The sequence below is a fragment of the Carcharodon carcharias genome, chromosome 14, assembly GCF_017639515.1.
Source record: "Carcharodon carcharias isolate sCarCar2 chromosome 14, sCarCar2.pri, whole genome shotgun sequence".
In the NCBI taxonomy this organism is placed as follows: domain Eukaryota; kingdom Metazoa; phylum Chordata; class Chondrichthyes; order Lamniformes; family Lamnidae; genus Carcharodon; species Carcharodon carcharias.
This window is the reverse complement of record NC_054480.1, coordinates 44,777,489-44,798,753: the sequence shown is the minus strand read 5'-3', so window position 1 is coordinate 44,798,753 and position 21,265 is coordinate 44,777,489. Positions and strand designations below refer to the sequence as shown.

Below are 21,265 nucleotides of genomic sequence, written 5' to 3'. Positions count from 1 at the left end.
ATGGGAAACTTGCCCATTAGCAACGGAAAGCTCAATGATTTGCTTAATTGCCCACTTGCATATAATTTCAATGCAATTTGACACAATTTAATCCTGCACCATCCCACCCCCACCCCCACAATTTAGTGAAACTCACATGTGTCTCTTGTGCCTTCAGTAACCTGCCCATTGAAAGCTGGCAGCTTACATGTGACTTTCTTGACTCACAGTGTGTGTCCTTTGGACTTCAAGGACACTGAGTCACATTGGATTGATCTTGGAGATGTTTCTCCTGTGTAAAGACTCGCTGAGCTGACACACTGAGGAGTGAGCCTCAGGTTAGAAATTTAGAACCCAGAAGCATGGGGTCTGAAATTTAAAGGGGCTGTGCACAATGAAATGTAGAGGGGTCATGCCTTAGACTGGCAGAACATATCTGAGTCCTTAAGGGGTGGACATTTTGTAGGTTGCCATCAAAGAAAGGGAGAGATAGTGGCAGCATGGGAATTATCCATCCTGTCCTTCTTCATCCTCAAATGCTGGAGGGGATATGCAATATGATGAGCACCATGCTGCACATCAACCTATGCAGGCCACCCATCATCAGTGGCAGGGGGCACAAGGGCAGGATAACACTCAGCAAGCCTTTGCTAAACTGTGGGGCAATGCACTAGTTGGACTGTGACATCTCAGACCTTGCTTAAACCTGTCGGTGCTACTGAATGACCTTGTGTGACAATGGTATCTTCTCCCTGGACTTTGGGCCATCTTTTTGTGCTGGAGCAAGAGGAGCTCAGATGCAGGAGATTTAAACTGCAGCGCTTTCGTAAAAAGCCTGCAAGAGTATTTCCAACACTAATACAGGGCTGACTGCAGGTGCCAGATCCTGCATGGCATTCAGGTGATGCAGGCTGCCCACATGATCAGGTGGCAAGCCCGTGTCACCCACACTAATTGGCCAGCCACTACGTAATTAGGTTCAGCCAACCACCACAGACCCGGGCCAGAACCCCAATGACTTCAGGGCCCACTATGACAGTAGGGTTAAATCCAGCCCATTATGTTTAATGAGTATCTTTTCATATTTAGAACCCACTATCAAAAATACTTTGCTTACTGTTTGTGAGCAATGCCCTAATAAATTAGAGTCTCCACATATAAACCATCTTACTGTGCAAAACCAGAGATCATTCAAAAATCACTTATTATCTATGCTGGACTCAGAAGGATTTAAAATTGAGCTATACTTACAGAACTATTCTGTAACCCTAAATATTACAAAGTGAGATACACGTGCACTATCACTGTCTTTCAGCTATTGCCTTGATATGCTAGTTTTTGCTTCCTAACTGTTAGTCAATTGACTTCTGGCCACTCTCCAACTTTTCCCATCCTGCCTGCAACGATGCCTGCTGCTGGCAGGACTGGAAAATCCCAGCCCATTATTCTAGTTCAATTAAAGAATGGAAAATTGGGGTGACTCCATTATGGTTATGTGATTCCCCTTGCCTGATTTTTCTCTTTGTGCTGAAGTCTGCTGATGCTTGATGTCAAGCACAATAACAAAGGAAATTTACCCCTTGGTGGCCATTCCAGAGTTATTTTAATTATAGAACCCTGTTAGATCCTCAGCTCAGTCTCTTCTTTTAATATCACTTGGCCTGTTTAAAGCATTCCTGTAGCAAACACTAGTTTCCTATTGAAAATGAGAAAATATCCACCTCTGTTACAAAAATAGTTTTGGAAACTCTAATTCAATTTAATCATTTTGGTTATTGCCTTATCTAATAAATGAGACCCAATAAGTGGGTGTCTGTTCTAAAAGAGCTTTCACATGAAAAATATTGATGTCAAGTATCAAATATAAACAGCAACAGTGGGCAGTTTGCAATTCTCTATCTCTCCCACCATCGAGAATATATACAGAGACTCAAAAGAAAATAGCTGGTGTAGACTCTGTCATTGGAACTCGAGGTATTCTAATTCTCAGCTGTTTATCCAGAATCTCAATAAGGACAATATGAAATGAAAGAGATTGTATGGACCTTTAGGCTGTGTTTTTAATCAAAGCGATGATTAAAGGTATTTGATGATGTATTGTTACTTTCACAGTGTGAAATATCACCAGCTGAGACTTTGTAAATACCAATAATCTTGAGCTTGGTGTTAATTCAGAAATGTTATGTGCTGTTGTCAAATGTTTCATTAATGAAAGCATTCCCATCTTGTCCTGTCGCAAACAGAGAATAACATACTACTCACCTGTTAGTGTCAGTGCATAGGAGCAATCTGCAGCTTGGTTTCGTTGCTATTTCCATAGCTGCTGTTGCCAAGGTAAAGGTTTTTCCAGTTCCAAAAGGACCATAAATTAGAAGAGGGGGGGCTGATTTTTCCCCATAAGTTTTTCCAGCAATAAAGGCAACAGCAGCACGTTGCTTTTGGTTTCCAGTTAGAATAGGAGCGGTAAACTGAGGAATGGAACACATGGTGATGTCTGGGAAAATAATTTGCTCATTTGGAAGCAGATCCACAGCTTGGTGCTTGAAGCAAAATGGAAGCCGGTCCAATTGGAATTGAATCTCTACGCTGTGATGGCTTCCTTTGTGGAAAGCAAGAGCAGCGTGGCAACGTGGTGACAGCTTCAGAGCAATTTGATTTTCAGTGGTAGCCTCATGAAGAATGGCAGCCTCATAAACTACATTGTTTGGGGAAGGATTTGGTGCTAACAGCACCGTACTAACTGCTCTCTTGAACAGGAAGCTTTCATTTGTATCAGTCAAAGCAAGAGGGGGTGGAAAAACACCAAAGAGCTCTCCATGTTGCGCAATGATCAACCCTTCAAACATATCTTCCAATTTGTCTGTGATAGAAATTGTCACCTGTAGACTGAGCCTATCAAGGAGAAATTTGACAATTAGGTTTAATATGTTTAACACACAAGACTCTATTGTTTTCTGATTATCTTCTTATAACTATGTGCACAGATGCGCATTGAAAAAAATTATGCCCTGGAAATTGGTTTATGCCACAGGCCGGTGTGAAACGGGTGCAGGAAATGATAATGTAGGATTCACTTAAACTAAGCCCATGAACTGCAGGTGCCTGCTGGGAATTTCCAGGGAGCTCACCAGAGAAGAGGACATCAACTTTGGACCACTGCATCAACAGCAGTGGCTTCGGGTAGATCCTGGGAGACAAAGGGAAGAAATGGGTTGGGGCGGGGCTCACTGTGCATGGAGCAAGCAATTGAGAGGGAGGGTTTAGTGATCATTAGAGGGAAGGGTAATGATCAGTAGAGAAGGAGGGGCAGTGATTGCTGCAGGCATAATTGGTGCAATTCTGGCTCAGCTGAAACTTCTGACACCTGCCACACTAGAAGGGGTGATGTCCAGGCCCTTCTCTCTCCTCCTCCTGCCATGCCTCCAAACAACTATTTTTGAATGAAACCATTTTGCTGAAAAAAAAGACGTCATCAAAACTTTTTCATCTTGCACTAATCAGGACAGATTCAAGAATACCAAATTTCAAAGGGAGCAATAGTTTATACTGCATGAGAAACAGGGTGCTGAGTGGTTAGCAAGTGGACTCTGATTGGACCATCATCCCAACTACTGGTGGATTGTATCAAACAGCACGTCAGTTCAGCTGTTTGCAACGGGCAAAGTACTGTCCATACTCAACCAACCCATACTTGCAGAGCTCAGAACATAGTGCCCAACATTAGATGTGATTCCATGATTGGGCAGCACTTACTGAACAATCCCAAGTGTGCTAAAAATTACAGTAACAACCAATTTAAGATTATCAGTTGGACTCGCAATGTGGCTCAATTACACATGCTAGAAGCTACATATATTCATACACAGGGCCCAGACCTCTGCAGGCAAAAGGAATTTGTCCAGACATTGCACCTTTTCAATGAAACAAAGCTTGGGGGACACTGTTCCTTGGTGGATTCCCCATAGTGCATCTTGACCAATCAGAGTCGCCTTGCCTTTTCTGAATTTAAACAAAAGCTTTGGGGTAACTGTTCCCTGGTGCATTCTCCATGGCAATTCCTTGACCAATCAGAGTCCACTAGTCAACCAATCAGCACCTTGTTTTTCGTACAGTACAAATTGTTGTTCCTTTTGAAGTTTGGTATTTTTGCAACAGTCCTGATGAGCGCAAGATGAAAAGTTTTAACAGCATGTCTCTTTTTTTAGCAATACACAACCTTTCTTTATAAATAAATCTGTTAACGCATCGAGGGTCTAGGCTGCTTACTTAGCCTGAACCCATCAGTGGGGCCCAATAACATCCCATCAAAGCTTTATCTACTCACCATACTACGCTGGGTCCTGAATGAGCCTGAAAAAGTTGTTCTTCTGGTTCAGAGAGTCTCTATCCCTCATTTTGGCCCACTGAGGTTAATTGCCTTGTTAGGAGCAAGTAACATTTCTGCCCCTTACATGCCAGGCCAGAAAATTATGGAAAACAGTAGATAAACAGAGCAACTGTGTCCCTGCCATTTTCTAGTGGCTTTTACTAAAAGTCGTCCATCAGTTAAAGTGAGAGGTCAATTGAACTCCTGAGGAAATTTGAAACTCGCAGTTTCCTATGTCTGGGAAGTGAAACACTCCATTTACTGTAATAAGTGCCTGTGTTATGTGCTAGTGAGGAGAGACATGGGGAATTATAGGCAGACCAGCCTGTTATCTAGGCAATCAAGATTTCAGTTCCTCAAACAACAAAACAGCTTTTAGAACGGGGAAGCTTATACTGGTCAGACAGGCTCCATCTAAACAAATGTAAGTTAGAGATGCTTGCTGGCAGGATAAATAGAATGGAGGAGGAGTATTTAAAGATGTGGGGCATGTGTAAGGGAACATCTATACCAATTGGAGTAAAGCTTAAGGTGTACCAGCTAAAACACAAATCATGAATTAATAAATCTAATTCTGATGGTGAGAGATGAACTGAATAAAACTGTCAATAAAGTAAATGGCAAAGGTAAAATGTTGCGCTTGCATTAATGCAAAAGTCTAACAGATAAGATTTGTGACCTGGGAGGTATTTTAGGGGTTGATAAATTGGACACTATTAGCATTATAGAGGAAGCCTTTTCAGGAAAATGCTAACATTTTCTTCTATTTAGATCCAAATTGTCTCATTCTGACTCTACTGATTTAGGGCCTGAATAAGACTTTTTGCTGTATACTGTCTGGACAACTTTCTTGTCAGATACTATACCTTGAAACAACATCTTCTTCAGCTTGCTCCTCTTGGTACAGGAAATGGTGCATTTTTTCTCTGTAATTGGCAGGTGTTATAGGGATTTTTGCCATGTCCTTGACTTTATATTCCAATGCTAAAGCAGGTGTCTTGTACTTCTGCAACACCAGAAGCTCATGTTCGGTTTTCTCCATGGAAGGCACTATCCTCCGATTGCCACTGTGCCACCTCTCCAGATTGGCAAATTGGAAATCACTGCTTGGGTTTACAGGTGGTTGGAAAACATTCATTTCACTGACGTAAATCTTCCTGACAAGTAGAGGTCGGCTTCCAAAATCAAAAACAACCCACTGGTCATAAATTCCAAAGTTCATAGCTTCGAATGAGACCCCAACATTATAGGAAGTTTTTGATAATCGGAATTTGATGCCTTCAGCATGAAAACAATTATGTGGTATGTCTTTTCCTTCCAGCCAGAACGTTGCACCAGGTTCTCTCTTTAGCAGTGCAACATTCAACAATGATTTCTGCACACACAACAATAAAATAACATCAGTGATATTCTTCATTCAATTCGGAGGTAAGAGCTTCAAAATATCTTCCAATATATTGGTACAAACCAAACAGCCTGTTGAGCAATATTTCTAATCATTCAGCCAGGGCTGCCATAGTTCAATTAAAGTTAGCAGCCTCATTCAGAGAGATCAAAAGAAGGATTGGTTTGTGAAATGTAAAATCCTCCACTTGTATCTTAGAGCTTTGAGGTTAGGATTAAGGCATCTTGCTGGGCCAAAGAAAGGGGAACTCTATCCTGCATTTATCTGTGCTATACTTGACTTGGGAGTATTCAATGCTAATAATGAATGATAGAAGTTTTCTAGTTTCCAGCACTGACATTCATAATTCCAAAGTCTTCATCTTGATAATTATAAATTACAGCAAAAAATACAAATGTTTAAAAGGCAGAGGAACATTGAAAACAAAGAAAGCCTATAATCATAAAATTAAAGCCCGAATTTTACATTCCCCTCAGAGGGGGATGGCAGGCTGGAGGGTGCATAAAACTGGGTGCCATGCCAGCAATGTCATCCCCATCATCTGCCCACCCTCCTTGTCCCCACCCCCATGGATATTTTACCCATGACAGGGAATGTGTCGAGCTCCTCACTTGCATGTGGGCCAATTGAGGCCCATTTGGCCAATTAATGGCCATTTAAAGGCCTCTTCCTGCCAACTCTGGGATTTTACCTGCAGCAGGGCAGCTCTCCTGGAGCCCAGCCAGAGCTGCGAATCTGGTGGACAGGCTGGGGAGGGAGTGCCTCCTGGTCAGGCTCCTTGTCCCCATCAGAGATCCCTCTGACAAGGTATAAACCCCCCCAGCATTGTGCCCCCCCCCACCCCCAACTTGTCACCCTGCACCCACTCCCCTTGTCCAAACATGCCAGCCTGACCCCAATAAGACCTGGACTCAACTCACAGTCTAGAGTCCATCACTGAATGCCTTCCTTGGGGACTATTGCAGTCCCAGCAGTGGATACCGCTCCTGGTGGCACTCCTAGGCCATCTGATTGGCTAACAGCTCTCTGAGGCAGGACTTCCTCTTGGGAGTGGAAGTCCCACCTTAAGCCAATTAAAGGCCCGACAGCAGTTAAATGTCTGCAGGGCGAGCTAGCCAAGTGCAGGCAGCTCATCACTGACTTTTAGGTTGGGATTTTGGGACCCCATCCCCAGCACAAAATTCAGCCCTAAGGGACAGAGCTGTTCAGCTTCAGTAGTGGCATAAAGTCCACTTTAGACATTGAAATCAATTAACATTTTGTACATTGAAAAGCCATATTAGCCATGTGTGTGTGTGTGTGTGTGTGTGATCACGCCCCTTCATGGTCCAATTTTGAACGATCACAGTACAACTAGTGGGTTACATTGGAATTCAAAGCTGGAGCCTCATTCTTTGTTATAATACAGGGGGAGGACTTTCAATTTGAATAAAAAGGAAAACTGAGAGGGAAGTCTAATGAGCAGCCAATCCACTGTTCCCCGTTTTATGCCATTGCCAAAATTGAATTTTCCATCTGTAGTATGAGACCAAGAGTGTAATGCCATTTTCAAGACCTCTTATTTATATTGTATAAAGATAACCAGTATGTGTTCCCTTATAATTCCACATTCAAGTGTATTGGCCATTTCAGAACTGCACGACATAGGTCTGGCAAGCCCCGGATCGAATATATGGTGAGTAGCACTCTATCTGATCTCAGTGCCTCAGGACTATAGAGGGGAATTCAGCTATGATGCTGCTTCTGATTGCTATCCAACAACGTCTGCTAGGAAATGCCTGCACATAGACATCAGGTAAGAACAGAGTCTGGCTTGGCTGTGATTCCTTTCTCAGTTACACAGCCTGCCAACACTGATAATCAGATTGCTACCTCAAGCAAGGCAAGTTGGATAAAATACTGGAGGACAATCAATGCCCATGGAACCATACAGCAGCATGAGACAAAACCTTCAGGATAGGATGGCAGGAAATTGGGGCGAAACCTTTGAAAGAAACACCCAATATTTATATTGTAGAAAATTTAAAGCAAAGCAGATGACATGTTTTCAAAGTAATCACAGCCTTTATTGGCAACTTACAAGTTTTCCAGATTCTGACTAAAGTTCTGTATAGACCACGTAGAACTTAATTGTGAAGGTGTCCGATAAAAACTATATTGGTATGCCTTGGTTTGAAACGCCAAGTTTATATTGAAATACTCCTATTTATCTCCTGGCAACGAGACTATAGGCAACACTGGCAGATGCATGGGAGTAGGCTGTCCCTTTGCTTGGTAAATGCCTTATTGGAACAGAAAAGGAAAATCCTCACACTTTAAAATGAGTGGGAGGATTGATAAATTCCAGTTTATTTTTAAAAATCTTAATTTATGTATAATGAATGAAATTTTTAAGTTGAAACTTTAAGGGCAGAATTTTGCCCTTGGATGGTGTGCGGGCCCCACCAGCTCGGCAGCGGGTGGACAGCCAACCCCCACCACCGAAACGGGGCCCGCTATGCACTTCCTTTTCCAAGGGGAGGGAATCCTCAACTGTCAAAGTGCGCTCTTTCGTGCACTGCTCCCTGAGGCAAAGTGTTGTCTCAGGGAGATTCGTGAGAGGTAAGTAAACTCTAAAAATTGAAAAATTTTAAAATTATTAATATGTCCCCCTCATGTGACAATGTCACACGAGATAGGACATGTTAATAATAAACACATCAAATTTATTACATTTTTTAAAAACGGACGTGAAATCCCGCCAGTGGATGAAGTTTCATGATAATCTGGAGCCCGCTGGAGCTCCTGGCCTGCCCGCCAGCCTTAAGGTTGGACGGGTAGGTCTTTAATTATCTTAACCAGCCTGTCAATGGCTTTAATTGGCCATTGACAGGTCGGCGGGTGGTCAGCTGATTTCGCTCTCTGCCCGCCTTCCTAAAAATTTAAAGGGACCGGGATGACGTCGGGATTCCTCCCGATATCATTCCGCCCCAAAATCACCGAGGGTAAAATCCTGGCCTAAATAAACAAATGAATACCAAATAATAGTAACAAAAAAAGCAAAATACAGTGGGTGCTGGAAATTTGAGACAAAGAGAGAAAATGCTGGAAATACTCAGCAAGTCAGGCTGAAAGAGAAACCAAGGGCAGAATCTTCTTCTCATGTCGAGGCTTGATGATGAGACCGCGGACTCTGGCCAGGCTATTAGATATGCACATAGGTGAGATCCCAGTTAGTCCTGCAGGAGGTATGGGCAGGAAGTTGCTGGCCCCGCCATTACCTAACTGGTCGGAGATCCAGGTGCCATGTTTAAACAACAGCAAACTGACATCCACTCCCTGCCATCCAACAGCATCAATCAGCCTGGAATCTGGATGCAATGAAAGTGTCACATGCCTGTCTGGCACATCACTCCATCATCCTTGCCTGGCCTTAGGTAACCCTTGGCCCACCCCATCACCCTTTACCAGCTATCATTCATTCTAGATCTTTTACCCAACACCATCAGTCAGCACCCCAGCACACTGGAACTGTCCCCTGTTACCCTCGACCTGTCATCTGTCATCCTCAACCCTCCTTCTAACATACTTGCCATGTCCTCTGTTACCCTTGACCCGCAGGACCTCACCATTGACCTGCCCTCTATAACCCCTGAACCCCACAATCATGCTTGACCTCCCGTCTGTAGACATTGACTTTCCCTATGTAGTCTAGCTTCCTCTCACTGTCCCCCACGAGCCTTTGTAGGGCTGCCACTTCCCATGGTCAGCCTTCCATGTCCCTTTCCCTTTTCACAGCCACCACAAAATCTCAATGCATCAATGCTTCCTCTCCCCTAGTTTTACAAAGCTCCCCATACAAGAAAAGCAGATCCTACTCAGTCCAAATTCACCAGGAAGAATACCTCACTGCTGCACTCCACCATTAACCAGTCACGAATCTAGAGGCATGTGTTTCTCATTCAAGTAGACATAGGGGGAGATGGTGGTATTGTCACTGGGCTGGTATTTTAGTGACCAAGGGTAATGCTCTGGGGACCTGAGTTTGAATCTCACCATGGCAGATGGTAAAATTTGAATTCGAAAAAAGTTTGGAATTAAAAGTCTGATGATAACCAAGAAACCATTGTCAATTGTTGTAAAAACCCATCTGGTTCATTAATGTTCTTTAGGGAAGGAAATCAGCTATTTTTACCTGGTCTGGGCTACATGTGATTCCAAACCCACAGCAATATGGTTGACTCTTAAAATGTCCTTTAAAGTAGGGCATTAGGGATGGGAAATAAATGCTGGCCTAGCCAGTGACACCCACATCTCATGAATGATTTTTTTTTTAAATGACAAAGGTACAATTTTATCTGGTGAAGTTGTGTTTTAATGAACATGCATGACATGCTAATGTAGTAAGAATAAGTTCTTGCCATTTGTTGTCAGGAAGCATGATTTTCCCTCAATCAACTTTCATCTTGCCTCCCGTTGAATTAAATACCATTTCTTGTCAACTGCCAACCTGAGTCAACCACATTGCTATGAGCCAGGAGTCACGTTTAGGCCACATCGGATAAAGAAGGCAGATTTCATTCCCTAAAAGGTTGTATGAGTCTCCTTTAGTTTCATGGCAACCATTACTGATATTAGTTTTTTTATTCCAGATTTATTTAATTTAAATTCCCAAGCTGCCAAGGTGGGGTTTAAACTCATATTTCCAAATCATTAGTCCAGGCTGCTGGATTACTAGTTCACAGCATAAATACTATGCTACCATATCCCTTAACTATAGCACCTTTAACATAATAAAATGTCCCAAAGTGCTTCACAGGAACATTACCAAATAAAATTTGACAGCGAGCCACATAAGGAGATACTCAGGTAGATGATCAATGTAGTCAAAGAGATAGGTTTTAGTGACAGTTTTAAAGGAGGAAAGAGTGGTAGAAAGACAAAGAAACTTAGGGAAGGAATTCCAGAGAGAAAAACTGGATGCACCTACAAAACTGTCTGTTGGAAACTCAGTAACAAATTGTTCTAAAATGGAAATTGCCCCCCAATGACTTGTCCCTAAATGGAGTAGGAAGTAAAGTGTTATTCACCTAGAAATACTGGGCAGTTTCCTCTTGGTTGCACCATTTTTTCCAGCACAATCTGGCCAAAATTGACATGACCAGCGAAAAAGATTACAGAATTTCAAGCACAAATTATGTTCAGTTGGAATCGTGTTTCTGTGATCTGTAGTGCTGGTTTAAAAAAATACTAGAAGTCCCACCCTTTCACAAAATTGGACACTCCCTCAGATGAATTAATTATCATTGGGAGTTCCACTGATTGCACTTGTTTGCAGGTCTTACAGAGGTTCTAAAAAATAAGCTGGTGCTTTGGGCACTAGGACACTATTAGTGGAGTGTGCATAAAGAGCTTAAATGTAATTTTTTAAAAGTATGATGAAGAAACTGACTACTGTACCTCAATATAACTAGCAAATGAAGCCGTAATTATGAAGTCATTTTCAGTCATTTAAAATTGGGTTACTCACTGGTGGTAGCTTAGCACTGTAATTAAAAATGCATCTTTTTTGTGATAAACCCATTTTCAACTGTATTAATCAAATTACATTCTAAAACACTACCCTATTGCTTTGCATTCACAATATGCAAATTAGCTTGAGCAGGAATTCAAATACTCAAAGTGAAAACTCCACTCTTTTGATGATAATGATCTCCTCCTTCTTTACCTTGAATTAACCAGAGTGGGCACAAGAATACACTTTTCTTTTTGTTCTTTTACTCTACTTTATTTTGCTTGTCTGTTTAGTTTTGCATGAACCTGTATTAATGTGCTGCATTATCAAGATATTTTATTAAATGAACTTCACAATGTTTCAGACTTTAGCCTGTGGCCTCACCTATGTTTGCAATGCAAATAGTACTAACAGTGTTTGTGACAGTCCAAAGGGTATCATTACTAAAAAAAGCTTTTCCGAAGAACTTACAATCTTGGTTCTAATTCAATATGTATTGGATATTATTTTTCATTAGTTGTATCATATTTTAGCAGTGAAGGGATCCAAGTTTGATTTTGATTACAGTAAAATAATCTAATGCTTCAACTTCTTACAGGTCATCTAAAGAATTCAGTTTATAAATAGTCACTTCGTAGTACAGAATTTGAGCAATGCAAAAAAAAAAGACATGCTGATGAAGCTTTTCATCTTGCATTCAACAAGACAGATGCAAGAATGCCAAATTTCAAAAGGAGCAACAATTTAAACTGCATTAGAAAAAGGTGAGCACTTGGTTGACAAGTTGACTCTAATCTAGACTATAGACCTCAGTATTGCTGTAACAACCAATTTAAGATTATCAATCAGGCTCGTAATGCAGCTCACTTACACTTGCTAGAAGCCACATATATTCATAAGCAGGGACCTGCCCTCTGCAGACAAAAAGAACATGTTCAGGTATTGCGTCTTTTTTCAAATTGAACAAAAGCTTTGGGGGAAAATAATTCCCTGGTACATTTTCCATGGCAACACCTCAACCAATCAGAATTGACCTGTCACCCAATCAACACCCTTTTTTCATGCAGTATATATGGTTGCTCCTTTTGAAATTTGGCATTCTTGCATTTGTCCCAATAAGTATAAGACAGAAAGCTGCAACAGCATTTCTTCAGCAATTCAGTTTATGTTCATAATTTAGGGAGATGATTAATTCTGAAACTTCTTCCAACTATAGGGTTGAATTTTGACTTGGGGGCAGGAAACAAAAGCCAGGATTGTTTCCAGGTCCTAAGCCTGCACCCTTGGGAAATAGCCATTTGATAGAATTTGGACTAGGGCATGGAGATAGGTTCCCCTTTCAATTAAGGATGATGGGCAGGCTCCCAAAGCTTCAGGACCTGTCAGAGGCCCTCCAGCGTCAGAGGAACACCCAGCTGCAGTAAAACATAAGTAACTGTGAGGGTGCTTCAATAAGAAAGTGCACTCTCAGACACTTTTTTAAAAATATATTTAAAAAAATACAAAAAGCAGCCAGGTCACAACTGTGGGAGGGAAGGGGTGTGGAGCTCCTCTTCAGTGTAGTCTTTGGTTGTATCCCAATCCAGGCAGGGAGGACTTTAGACTTGTCTAAAATGCTGGCAACCTACCCTGCTGCAGATGCCCACCTCCAGGCAGTTAAACTGCTCCCCATCCCATCAGGAAACTGGAGGCTGACTGGAAACCCCACTGATTTATGAGCCTAATTGCCTGTCCGCCTCATAAGAGATGATGGCCCCGGCCCTGAACCTGCATCGGCTAAAATGAGCGGCTGTTGGAACAGGATCAGAAAGTCAGCACACCAGCCGACCTCATAACTTTCAGCCTCCATCTGCCTTCTGTCTCAATGTTGCTGGGCCTGAAAATTGAGCCCATTGTAATTTATTGTACTTCCCATTGTTATCATGTTAGAAATATAATAAATCTCATGATGCATTATGAAAGGTCATTTTGAATATCATTAAAATGCGTCTGGCTTAGTTATTATTTCAGAATCAGAGTGAGACATTAGATTCTTTTTACTTTCCATGGGCTAACAACTTGTAAAGGTTCATAACCCTCTGTGAAAAGAAAAACTTCTTAATTTTTAATCTAGTTATATGTTCATAATTTAGACATTCATCTCTTGGTTCTCCCTCAGCTAGCTAACTCAGTTCATCTACTGACAAGGACATAGTCTCACCCCTTCATTATTTTAAAAATCTCATTCAAATCTCCCCAAAATGTATTTTTCTCAAGTTAAAAACACCCAGCTCTCTAAGCTTAGTGTGATAGCTAACAGCCTTCAAGATGTGTGTCCAACTAATGATTTTCATTTGAGTCTTTTCCAGAGCCTCTGCATCCATCAGGTAGGGGACCAAAGCTGGATACAGTTTTGTAGCTGAAGCTTAACAAAGATCTTTTAAAAGGATAGTATTGTGTTTTTTGCTTTACATTGGATCATCCTGGCAGTAATACATTCTAATACTCTATTAGCTTTTGCTATACCAACAGCACTTGATAAAAGCAAAATACTGCAGATGCTAGAAATCTGAAAAAGAAACAGAAAATGCTGGAAAAACTCAGCAGGTCTAGCAGCATCTGTGGCGCGAGAAACAGAGTTAATGTTTTGCGTCTGTATGTCTCTTCTTCAGAGTACTTGACAAGCACATTTGTTAGGAAATAGAGATAGTTTAAGTAAGTTATTTGGTATTTGTGGGTGTTAGGAATGAATTTTAGCTTTAAAGTTTAAGTTTGATTTGTATTTCTGTATCTGTGTCTTAAGAAAGGTCAAATGGAATTTTAGTTTCACTTTTAAAAAGGCGCTTGCATTTCTAATTGGAGTTTTACGACTTCAGTTAACAAACAAGAGTAGAATAATTGGGCGGTTGCCTAGCAACAGAGGTCCAGAGAGGCAGGTGCCTCTCACAGACACACACACAGAAAAGCTAGAAACAGCAATTTGTTTTGGAAGCTGTTGGAATTCAGCTGGTTTTGAAGATAGCTGCCAGGCAAGCAAACTGGAAGGGACAGATAGCTAGTCCCAAGCTAAAGAAAAACCCCAAAAATCCAGGGAAGTGGAACAAGATGACCTTCTTGTCAAAGGAAAGACAAGAACCTAGAAAAGGTCTGTGAATGAAGTTAAGAATGAGGGGCAGAGAGAAAGGCTCCAAGCTTCAGACTTAAAGAGACAAAAGCTGCAGAAAGCAGATTTAAAGTGAGAACAACTTGCAAGAGGCCAGAAGTTCCAGAGAGATGGCTGAAGGTCTGTAACTCTTTGCTATGGGCATGTGAAACAGTGGTGTACTGTTGACGGTCGATAAAGCATGGGTTTGGGAGAAGATTCCAAAGTGAGTTCTTTGAGAGTGGCGAATGGAAACCCTTGTGTGAAAGTTCAGTGAAACTGGTTGGCTCATGGTGTGGCAGGTGTCTAGGGAGATTTGAGGAGAGATCAATAGCATCTGGTTAAGGTGGCATCTGTCACTTGGTTTCAGAATGTGGTGTGCCTGACCATAGGGTGCCAATTGGTTTACATGGACTGTGTATTTTCTGTGAACGTTAAGGATAATATAGCTTTTGTAACTTGTGTTACAAATCTGTATATATCTGTAAAGGTATAGGTGCGGGTGAAGAAGTATTGTAATATAGTTCATCTTTTCTTGTTGAATCAATATTTTATTCTTTTGCTATAAGTTCATCAACTGACTCCTGCGGCCTTGTTCAGTAGCTACTCTCCATGCATCTAAATAAACAAAAAGAAGTTAGGATCTGTCAAGCTGGGTTTCACTCTGGGATCAGGCTTGTCCAGGGGTAACCTCAGCTGGGATTGTAACATGTGATAAATCTCTGCACTGGAACATCTAGATCTTGTTCCTGCTCAACAGCTTTTAGTTGGGAATATTTAATGGTTTTTGTTTGCTTAGTGTGAGCCCAATCCCCATGCATAGCACTACATTAAAGGATATCTGACAGACGGAGGCCCATTTCTCCATCACATTTGGAGCCGAATGCTGCCATTATTTCTCCAAATGCTAAAAGAAATCTTTACATCATCTTCAAATTTGCAAAGTTTCTCAAACAATTTTTATAAAGATTGTGAAAAGCAATTTCCCAACACTGGTCCCTGTGGAATGCCACTGTCCCTGTTACAAATTCAGATGCACTCATTTTTGAGCATATGAGGAGCAGGCCCACAGAGTGACCCCTGCATCTAAATGAATGTGCATGAGGTGCAGCAAATATTAGGCTGCCAGCCATGTTATTATTGAACCATATTGCGAGCTGCAGACACTTAATAGGCTTCTCCAGACAGCTTGCAAGCAAAGAGCAAATGAAGATCATTCCACTGAAAGCCAGCTGTAGCCTTCAGTTAAGTGATTAAAAGGGGTGAGGAATGCAATTGGGAAGTTAAGCAACCATGAAGTTGACAGACTGGGGATCGCGGTGCTGGGGGACAGGATACAATTACAGTGGGAGTTACTGATGGTTGGAAGGGTAGCAGTTGGCATCAATGGGGTTGGGTAGTGTCAGAGATCATGGAGGGTGCATTGACAATGATGGGGGCTGGGGCAGCCAAGTAGGTCAACGAAGTACATGCTTGGAAATGTGGGGATGAGCCAAATCCCAACTGAGGTTAAGGAGCAGGAACTCCTAGCATTGGGAATTCCTGCCATTGGAAATAGAAGTTCCTGCTACTAGCTCAGTCCCCCCTTGCCATCGTTTGCGACAGGGAAACATTGGCCCTGCCTTCACAAGGCATGGAAGAAACACCCAAAAATGGGAGAAATCTAGCACGGCTGGATTTCTGATGGAACACTGGAGTAATTTCAGGGCTACTATTTGTAGAATAGCAATCAGTACAAGAGCAACTTAATAATACAGGACTGAATTATTAGGAGCCAATGGGGGCTGGCGCACGCAGCAGGCAGGCACAGAATTTCGCACCGCTGACAAGCTTGCTGGTTCCCTAGCTCTATCCTGCCCCCATTTTCCCGGAGTTGGGATGGGGGTCAGCAGAGCTACCTGCCCTCAAGCAGCAAGCAGCTAATTCATCTAACTGAAGGCCTATTATTGGAGGCCAACTGGAATTTTCCGGCCAGCTTCCAGCTCCGTGGAGGAATGAGGAAACAACACAGCTGCTGGAGGCGGCCTCCCAGCAGGAGGCCACAGAGGGTGGGCAGTGTTCCTGGCAGACTTAGAGGCCCTCCTAAATGCCTAGCTTCAGATGCAGCAGCAGGCCCCCATGTGGACAGGTTCCCCTACCACCTCACAATGGTGGCCCGACTGCTGAGGGCTTTTATTGCTTTAAATTTGAGTTAGATAGAGGGTGCCTCCATCTTGGGGTTCCCTCTCCCTCACTTACCTGCTGCTGCTTCTGATCTATACCTCCTGTTGGCCCTCCAGCTTTGAGAACCTGCCCGCCATTAATTGGGCAGCGAGCCTGCCCTCTGGCCTCTAACTGTCCAATTCGGGGAATATTGCGGATGAGTGACCATTCCCCGTATAGTGAAGGCTTCTGATCCCCAGTTAAGCCGCGTGCCAGGGTCCTGAAATCTGTGGGGCAAGTCCTGCCCATAGATTTTCACTCTATCAAACTTTCCTTTCTAATTAAGGCCCGCCCAGCGTGACGTCCGCCAGGAAGCGCTATGCGTTTCCTGTGCGGGTGGGGGGGATTCCCCAAATGCGGGAGTGCGATCTTTCACACATGCGCATGAAAGAGTGCACATCTCCCTGAGGCTAAGTGGTGCCTCAGGGGGATCACTGAAAGGTTTTCAAACTTTAAAAATAGAACAATAAAAAAATCATTAACATGTCCCCCTCATGTGACAATGTCACACGAGATGGGACATGTTAATAAAGTGCACAAAAACTTTAATAAACTTTTTAAAAACTGACATGAAACCTCAACCTGCCGATGGATGAGGTTTGTTAAAAAATCAGTTACCCGCCTGCCCGTTGGGCCCGTGCGCCAAGCCAAAGTTTGCACGGGCTCCTCAAAATCGGCTTCAATTGCCGAGTTAAGGGCCTTAACAAGGCCTTTAATTAATGGTGGACACGCGTCGCACTGCAGAGCGCACCCGCCCACCTAAATATCGCGATGCCAAGCACTGAGATCGGGATGCTCGTGCGATGTCAGCGCGCAACATTTTAAGTGCTGACGTGTGGGCTCCACCACCCGCCCATCAGTCAGAAAATTCAGCCCATAGTCACACTAAACTAAGGTGAATTGTAAAGCCCTACTACTGGATGAGACACTTCTAATCTAAGTTTTAACTGGGAGTTTATATATGTATAGACATAAATGCACACTTTCAAATATGCGCATGCTGATTGTATTGTTTGTAATAAACTGGTATCAATTTATTCCTAGATAACCTAGAAATAGTGTGGGAAATGGAAAAATTCAAACTGGTGTAATTACAGCCATTCCATTTTTCCAAACTTAAAATGCTTTGAACAATGGTTCCCCACAATAAAGGTAAAGATCTAAGTTGGCTTGTTAATGAATTACGAAGTATTATCACAGTTATGTTTACAAACAAATTAAGAATGATTATTGAACATTATATGTGGTCGCTGTCCCATTCACTTACCAGAACATTTAATTACTTATTGCAATTGATGAAAACAAAATTGGGTCACAGTAGTTCTATGCAATGAATGTGTCCTATAAAATTGTTGCATCTCTCAATGTCTAGTTGTGACAGTGTGTGGGAATATTTGATCTCATATCTACGTGATACAATACTTGAGAAAGAAGTGATTGTCTACCTGTGATTGTATATGGAAGTTCCATTTTAGTTTAGATCTTCTCCTGTAATGGGTTACTCTTAAGGCACAATCACATGAAATAGCAATATCATCAATTTCTTCTGACATCTGCAAATCAATAAATAATATTAAAGCATTTGCAATAATAGGCATATATTAAATATATTTTGAATAATGAATAACGATGAGGCAATATCACTGGCAAAAGACACAAGTGACCATTGAGGAAAGAAAACATCTTACAATCAATACTTCATTTCCACACTTCCTGTATTCCTCCAGTAATCTGTCCCGATAGGATATTAGCCCTTGTTTCTTCGCTGATTTCCTCAGTTCCTGAGCAACCTCTGACCGCATTAACCACTCTTCAAGTTCTTCATGAGAGTGAGCATATACGCAGTTCTCGCCAAATTCACAGATGTCTATCCTTTAAAATAAAGCAGCAAACATATATACTCTATAAATCATGCAAAGGCAGAGAAAATTCCAAGGAGGAAGAGACTGTTCTTGCATTGCTAGTTGAGTACACAAGCAAAATCAGTACTGGCTTCATATTCAAATTACTGGGTTTTAGATTTCCTCAGACATGGGCAATGTTTTGTTAGCTATGACGCTTCGACTGCCTGCAAATAAAATAACTTGGTATCACATTGCGTTGCTCAGGTGGTTTTGAGTGAAGCTGTCAGCTTGAGATTCTGAGAACTAGTGAGTTTCCTTCCAATCCCAGCAAGGGAAAATGAGAATATAGTCTCTTTTTGATAGTCATAACCGATAAAGAAACATGCTGCTCACTGCCTAACAACAGCTCGCTCGTTCACCCTGTTGATCAAGGAATGCTGGAAGTGCAGAGAGAAAGGTTAAAGTTACTGTCAGCAACAACTGTGTTTAATCCCATTGCTTGATGTGCTCAGGAACTAGAGCATCTCAAGGATTAATGACTTAGACGAGGGACGTGAAAGTACCATTGCCAAGTTTGCAGATGACACAAAAATAGGTAGGAAAGCAAGTGGTGAGGGTGACAAAAGGGCCAGAAATATCCCACTGTTGGGGCGGTTGTGCGGGGGCGGACGGGGGGGCGGGCACGAACCCGATCGGTTCCCTCGATTGGGGCCGTGCCGCCATTTTACGTGGGCAGGCCAATTAAAGCCCGCCTATCGTGACATGCACCCGGAAGCGCTGTGCACTTCCTGTGTGGGTGGGGAGGGGAGGGGGAATTCCCTGAGTGATTCCCTGCGCTCTTTCATATATGCATGTGAGAGAGCGCAAAGATCTCCCTGAGGCACGGAGGTGCCTCAGGGAGATTTGTTTCAGTCTTAAACTTTGAAATAAAGGATTTTTAAACTTTTAAAATATGTCCCCTCATGTGGCACTATCACATGAGCTAGGAGATGTCAAAGAATAAATGTATAAATTTTTATTAGATTTTAAAACAGTTCATGAAACTTCATCCCACCCGTAGATGAGGTTTCATGAAAAATGTGAAGGCCGCCTGGGCTCTTCACCTGCCCACCAACCTTAAGCTTGGACGGGCAGCTCATTAAATTGAGTTAATAAATTTTAAACAGGCCTTAATAGGCCCGCCGAACTGAGAATCTAAATGACGCGCGGTGATGTCAGGACGCATGCCCAACATCAATGCACGTCATTTTACGCTTTGGCAAGCCAACCCCGTCCCCACTCACCAACAGGAAAATGCTGCCCAAGGAGTCCACAGAGGGATATAGACAGGTTAAGTGAGTGGGCAAAAACTTGGCAGATGGAATACAACGTGGGAAAATGTGAGGTTATGCACCTTGGCTGGTAGAATAGAGGAGCTGAATATTATTTAAATAGAGAAAGACTGCAGAAAGCTGCAGCACAGAGGGATTTGGGAGTCCTTGTGCATGAATCACAAAAAGCTAACATACAAGTTCAGCAGGTAATAGGGAAGGCAAATGGAGTGTTGGCCTTTATTTCAAGGGGAATGGAGTATAAAAATAGGGAGGTCTTGTTAAAACCATGCACGGCCCTAGTTAGACCACACCTAGAATACTGTGAACAACTTTGGTCCCCTTACCTAAAGAAAGATATACAGGCATTGGAGGCAGTCCAGAGCAGGTTCACTAGGTTGATCCTGGATTTGGAGGGATTTTCTTATGAGGAGAGATTGAGTAGGTTGCACCTGTACTCGTTGGAATTTAGAAGAATGAGAGGCAATCTTATTGAATCATATAACATTCTTACATTCTTAGAGGGTTTGACAGGGTAGATGCTGAGAGATTGTTTCCCCTTGTGGGAGAGTCTAGGACCAGAGGGCATAATCTCAGAGTAAGGGGTGCCCATTTAAAACAGAGATGAGGAAGAATTTTTTCTCTCAGAGGGTAGTCAATCTGTGGGATTCTTTACCGTAGTGGGCTGTAGAAGCTGGGTTGTTAGGTACATTCAAGGCTGAGATAGACGGATTTTTAATCAGTAAGGGAATCAAGGATTATGGGGAAAAGGCAGGAAAGTGGAGTTGAGGATTATTAGATCAGCCATGATCTCATTGAATGGTGGAGCAGACTTGATGGACCGAATGGCCTACTTCTGCACCTACGTTTTATGGTCTTATGGTTTTACGGAAATGGAGCATTCCGCCTCAGTAGAGAGGAAAGAACAATGTTATGGTCAGGAAGAAATTTGTGGACAGTGCTTTCTCAGCCTCTGAATTGAAGGTAGCTGTTAGTTAGCAAAGATTTATAAGAAACAAAACATTAAAAAAATCAGGAATCTTTAAGGGACTGTACTTTAAAGCTATCATATAAATGTAAATTGTTGTTGCAAATATTAGTACACCAGGAATGAGCACTGTGTTTTAAAATGGACATTAGAGCTATCAATTCACATTGATCACATTGTGGTTACTAACGTAATGTCACAAGGCCCCAAACTTCTTCACAACATGCAGTTACATCCAAATCTAAGTGATCTTGCCAGACTTTATAAGGTCATGAGGCAGGAACATCTGACACTCACCAGCCAATGGGAGAGGGGTCACTTAGACCCACCATTCCAACCATGAAAAAAGTGCTCCCTTTCTTCAGAGATTTGAGCTGCTTCCGTAGCCTCAACCTCATCAATGGGACCAACTTGCACCTATGCAAAGGTCAGCCTTGACTCACTCCATATACCAGCCTCCAAAGGTTCATGGGTTCTAAATGAGCTAAGCAGGTGGGAACCCTGAATGCAGAGTGCCCTGCCCTTGACTCCAAAAGACATTTTCCGATTTTGGGGC

The 21,265-nt window shown here is 42.4% G+C and overlaps 1 protein-coding gene across 3 annotated transcripts in view; it reads right to left on the bottom strand.

Annotated features, from left to right (window-relative positions):
- Positions 1–21,265, bottom strand: part of helz2a (helicase with zinc finger 2a) — a 117,453-nt gene that overhangs the window by 59,217 nt on the left and 36,971 nt on the right. For all 3 annotated transcript variants that reach the window (XM_041205198.1, XM_041205197.1, XM_041205196.1), the window contains 4 exons: positions 18,256–18,439; positions 18,013–18,120; positions 5,212–5,720; positions 2,242–2,871 (listed from right to left, as the gene is read on the bottom strand). In XM_041205198.1, the coding sequence (XP_041061132.1) occupies positions 2,242–2,871; positions 5,212–5,720; positions 18,013–18,120; positions 18,256–18,439 (1,431 nt within the window). The remainder of the gene's footprint in view (positions 1–2,241; positions 2,872–5,211; positions 5,721–18,012; positions 18,121–18,255; positions 18,440–21,265) is intronic.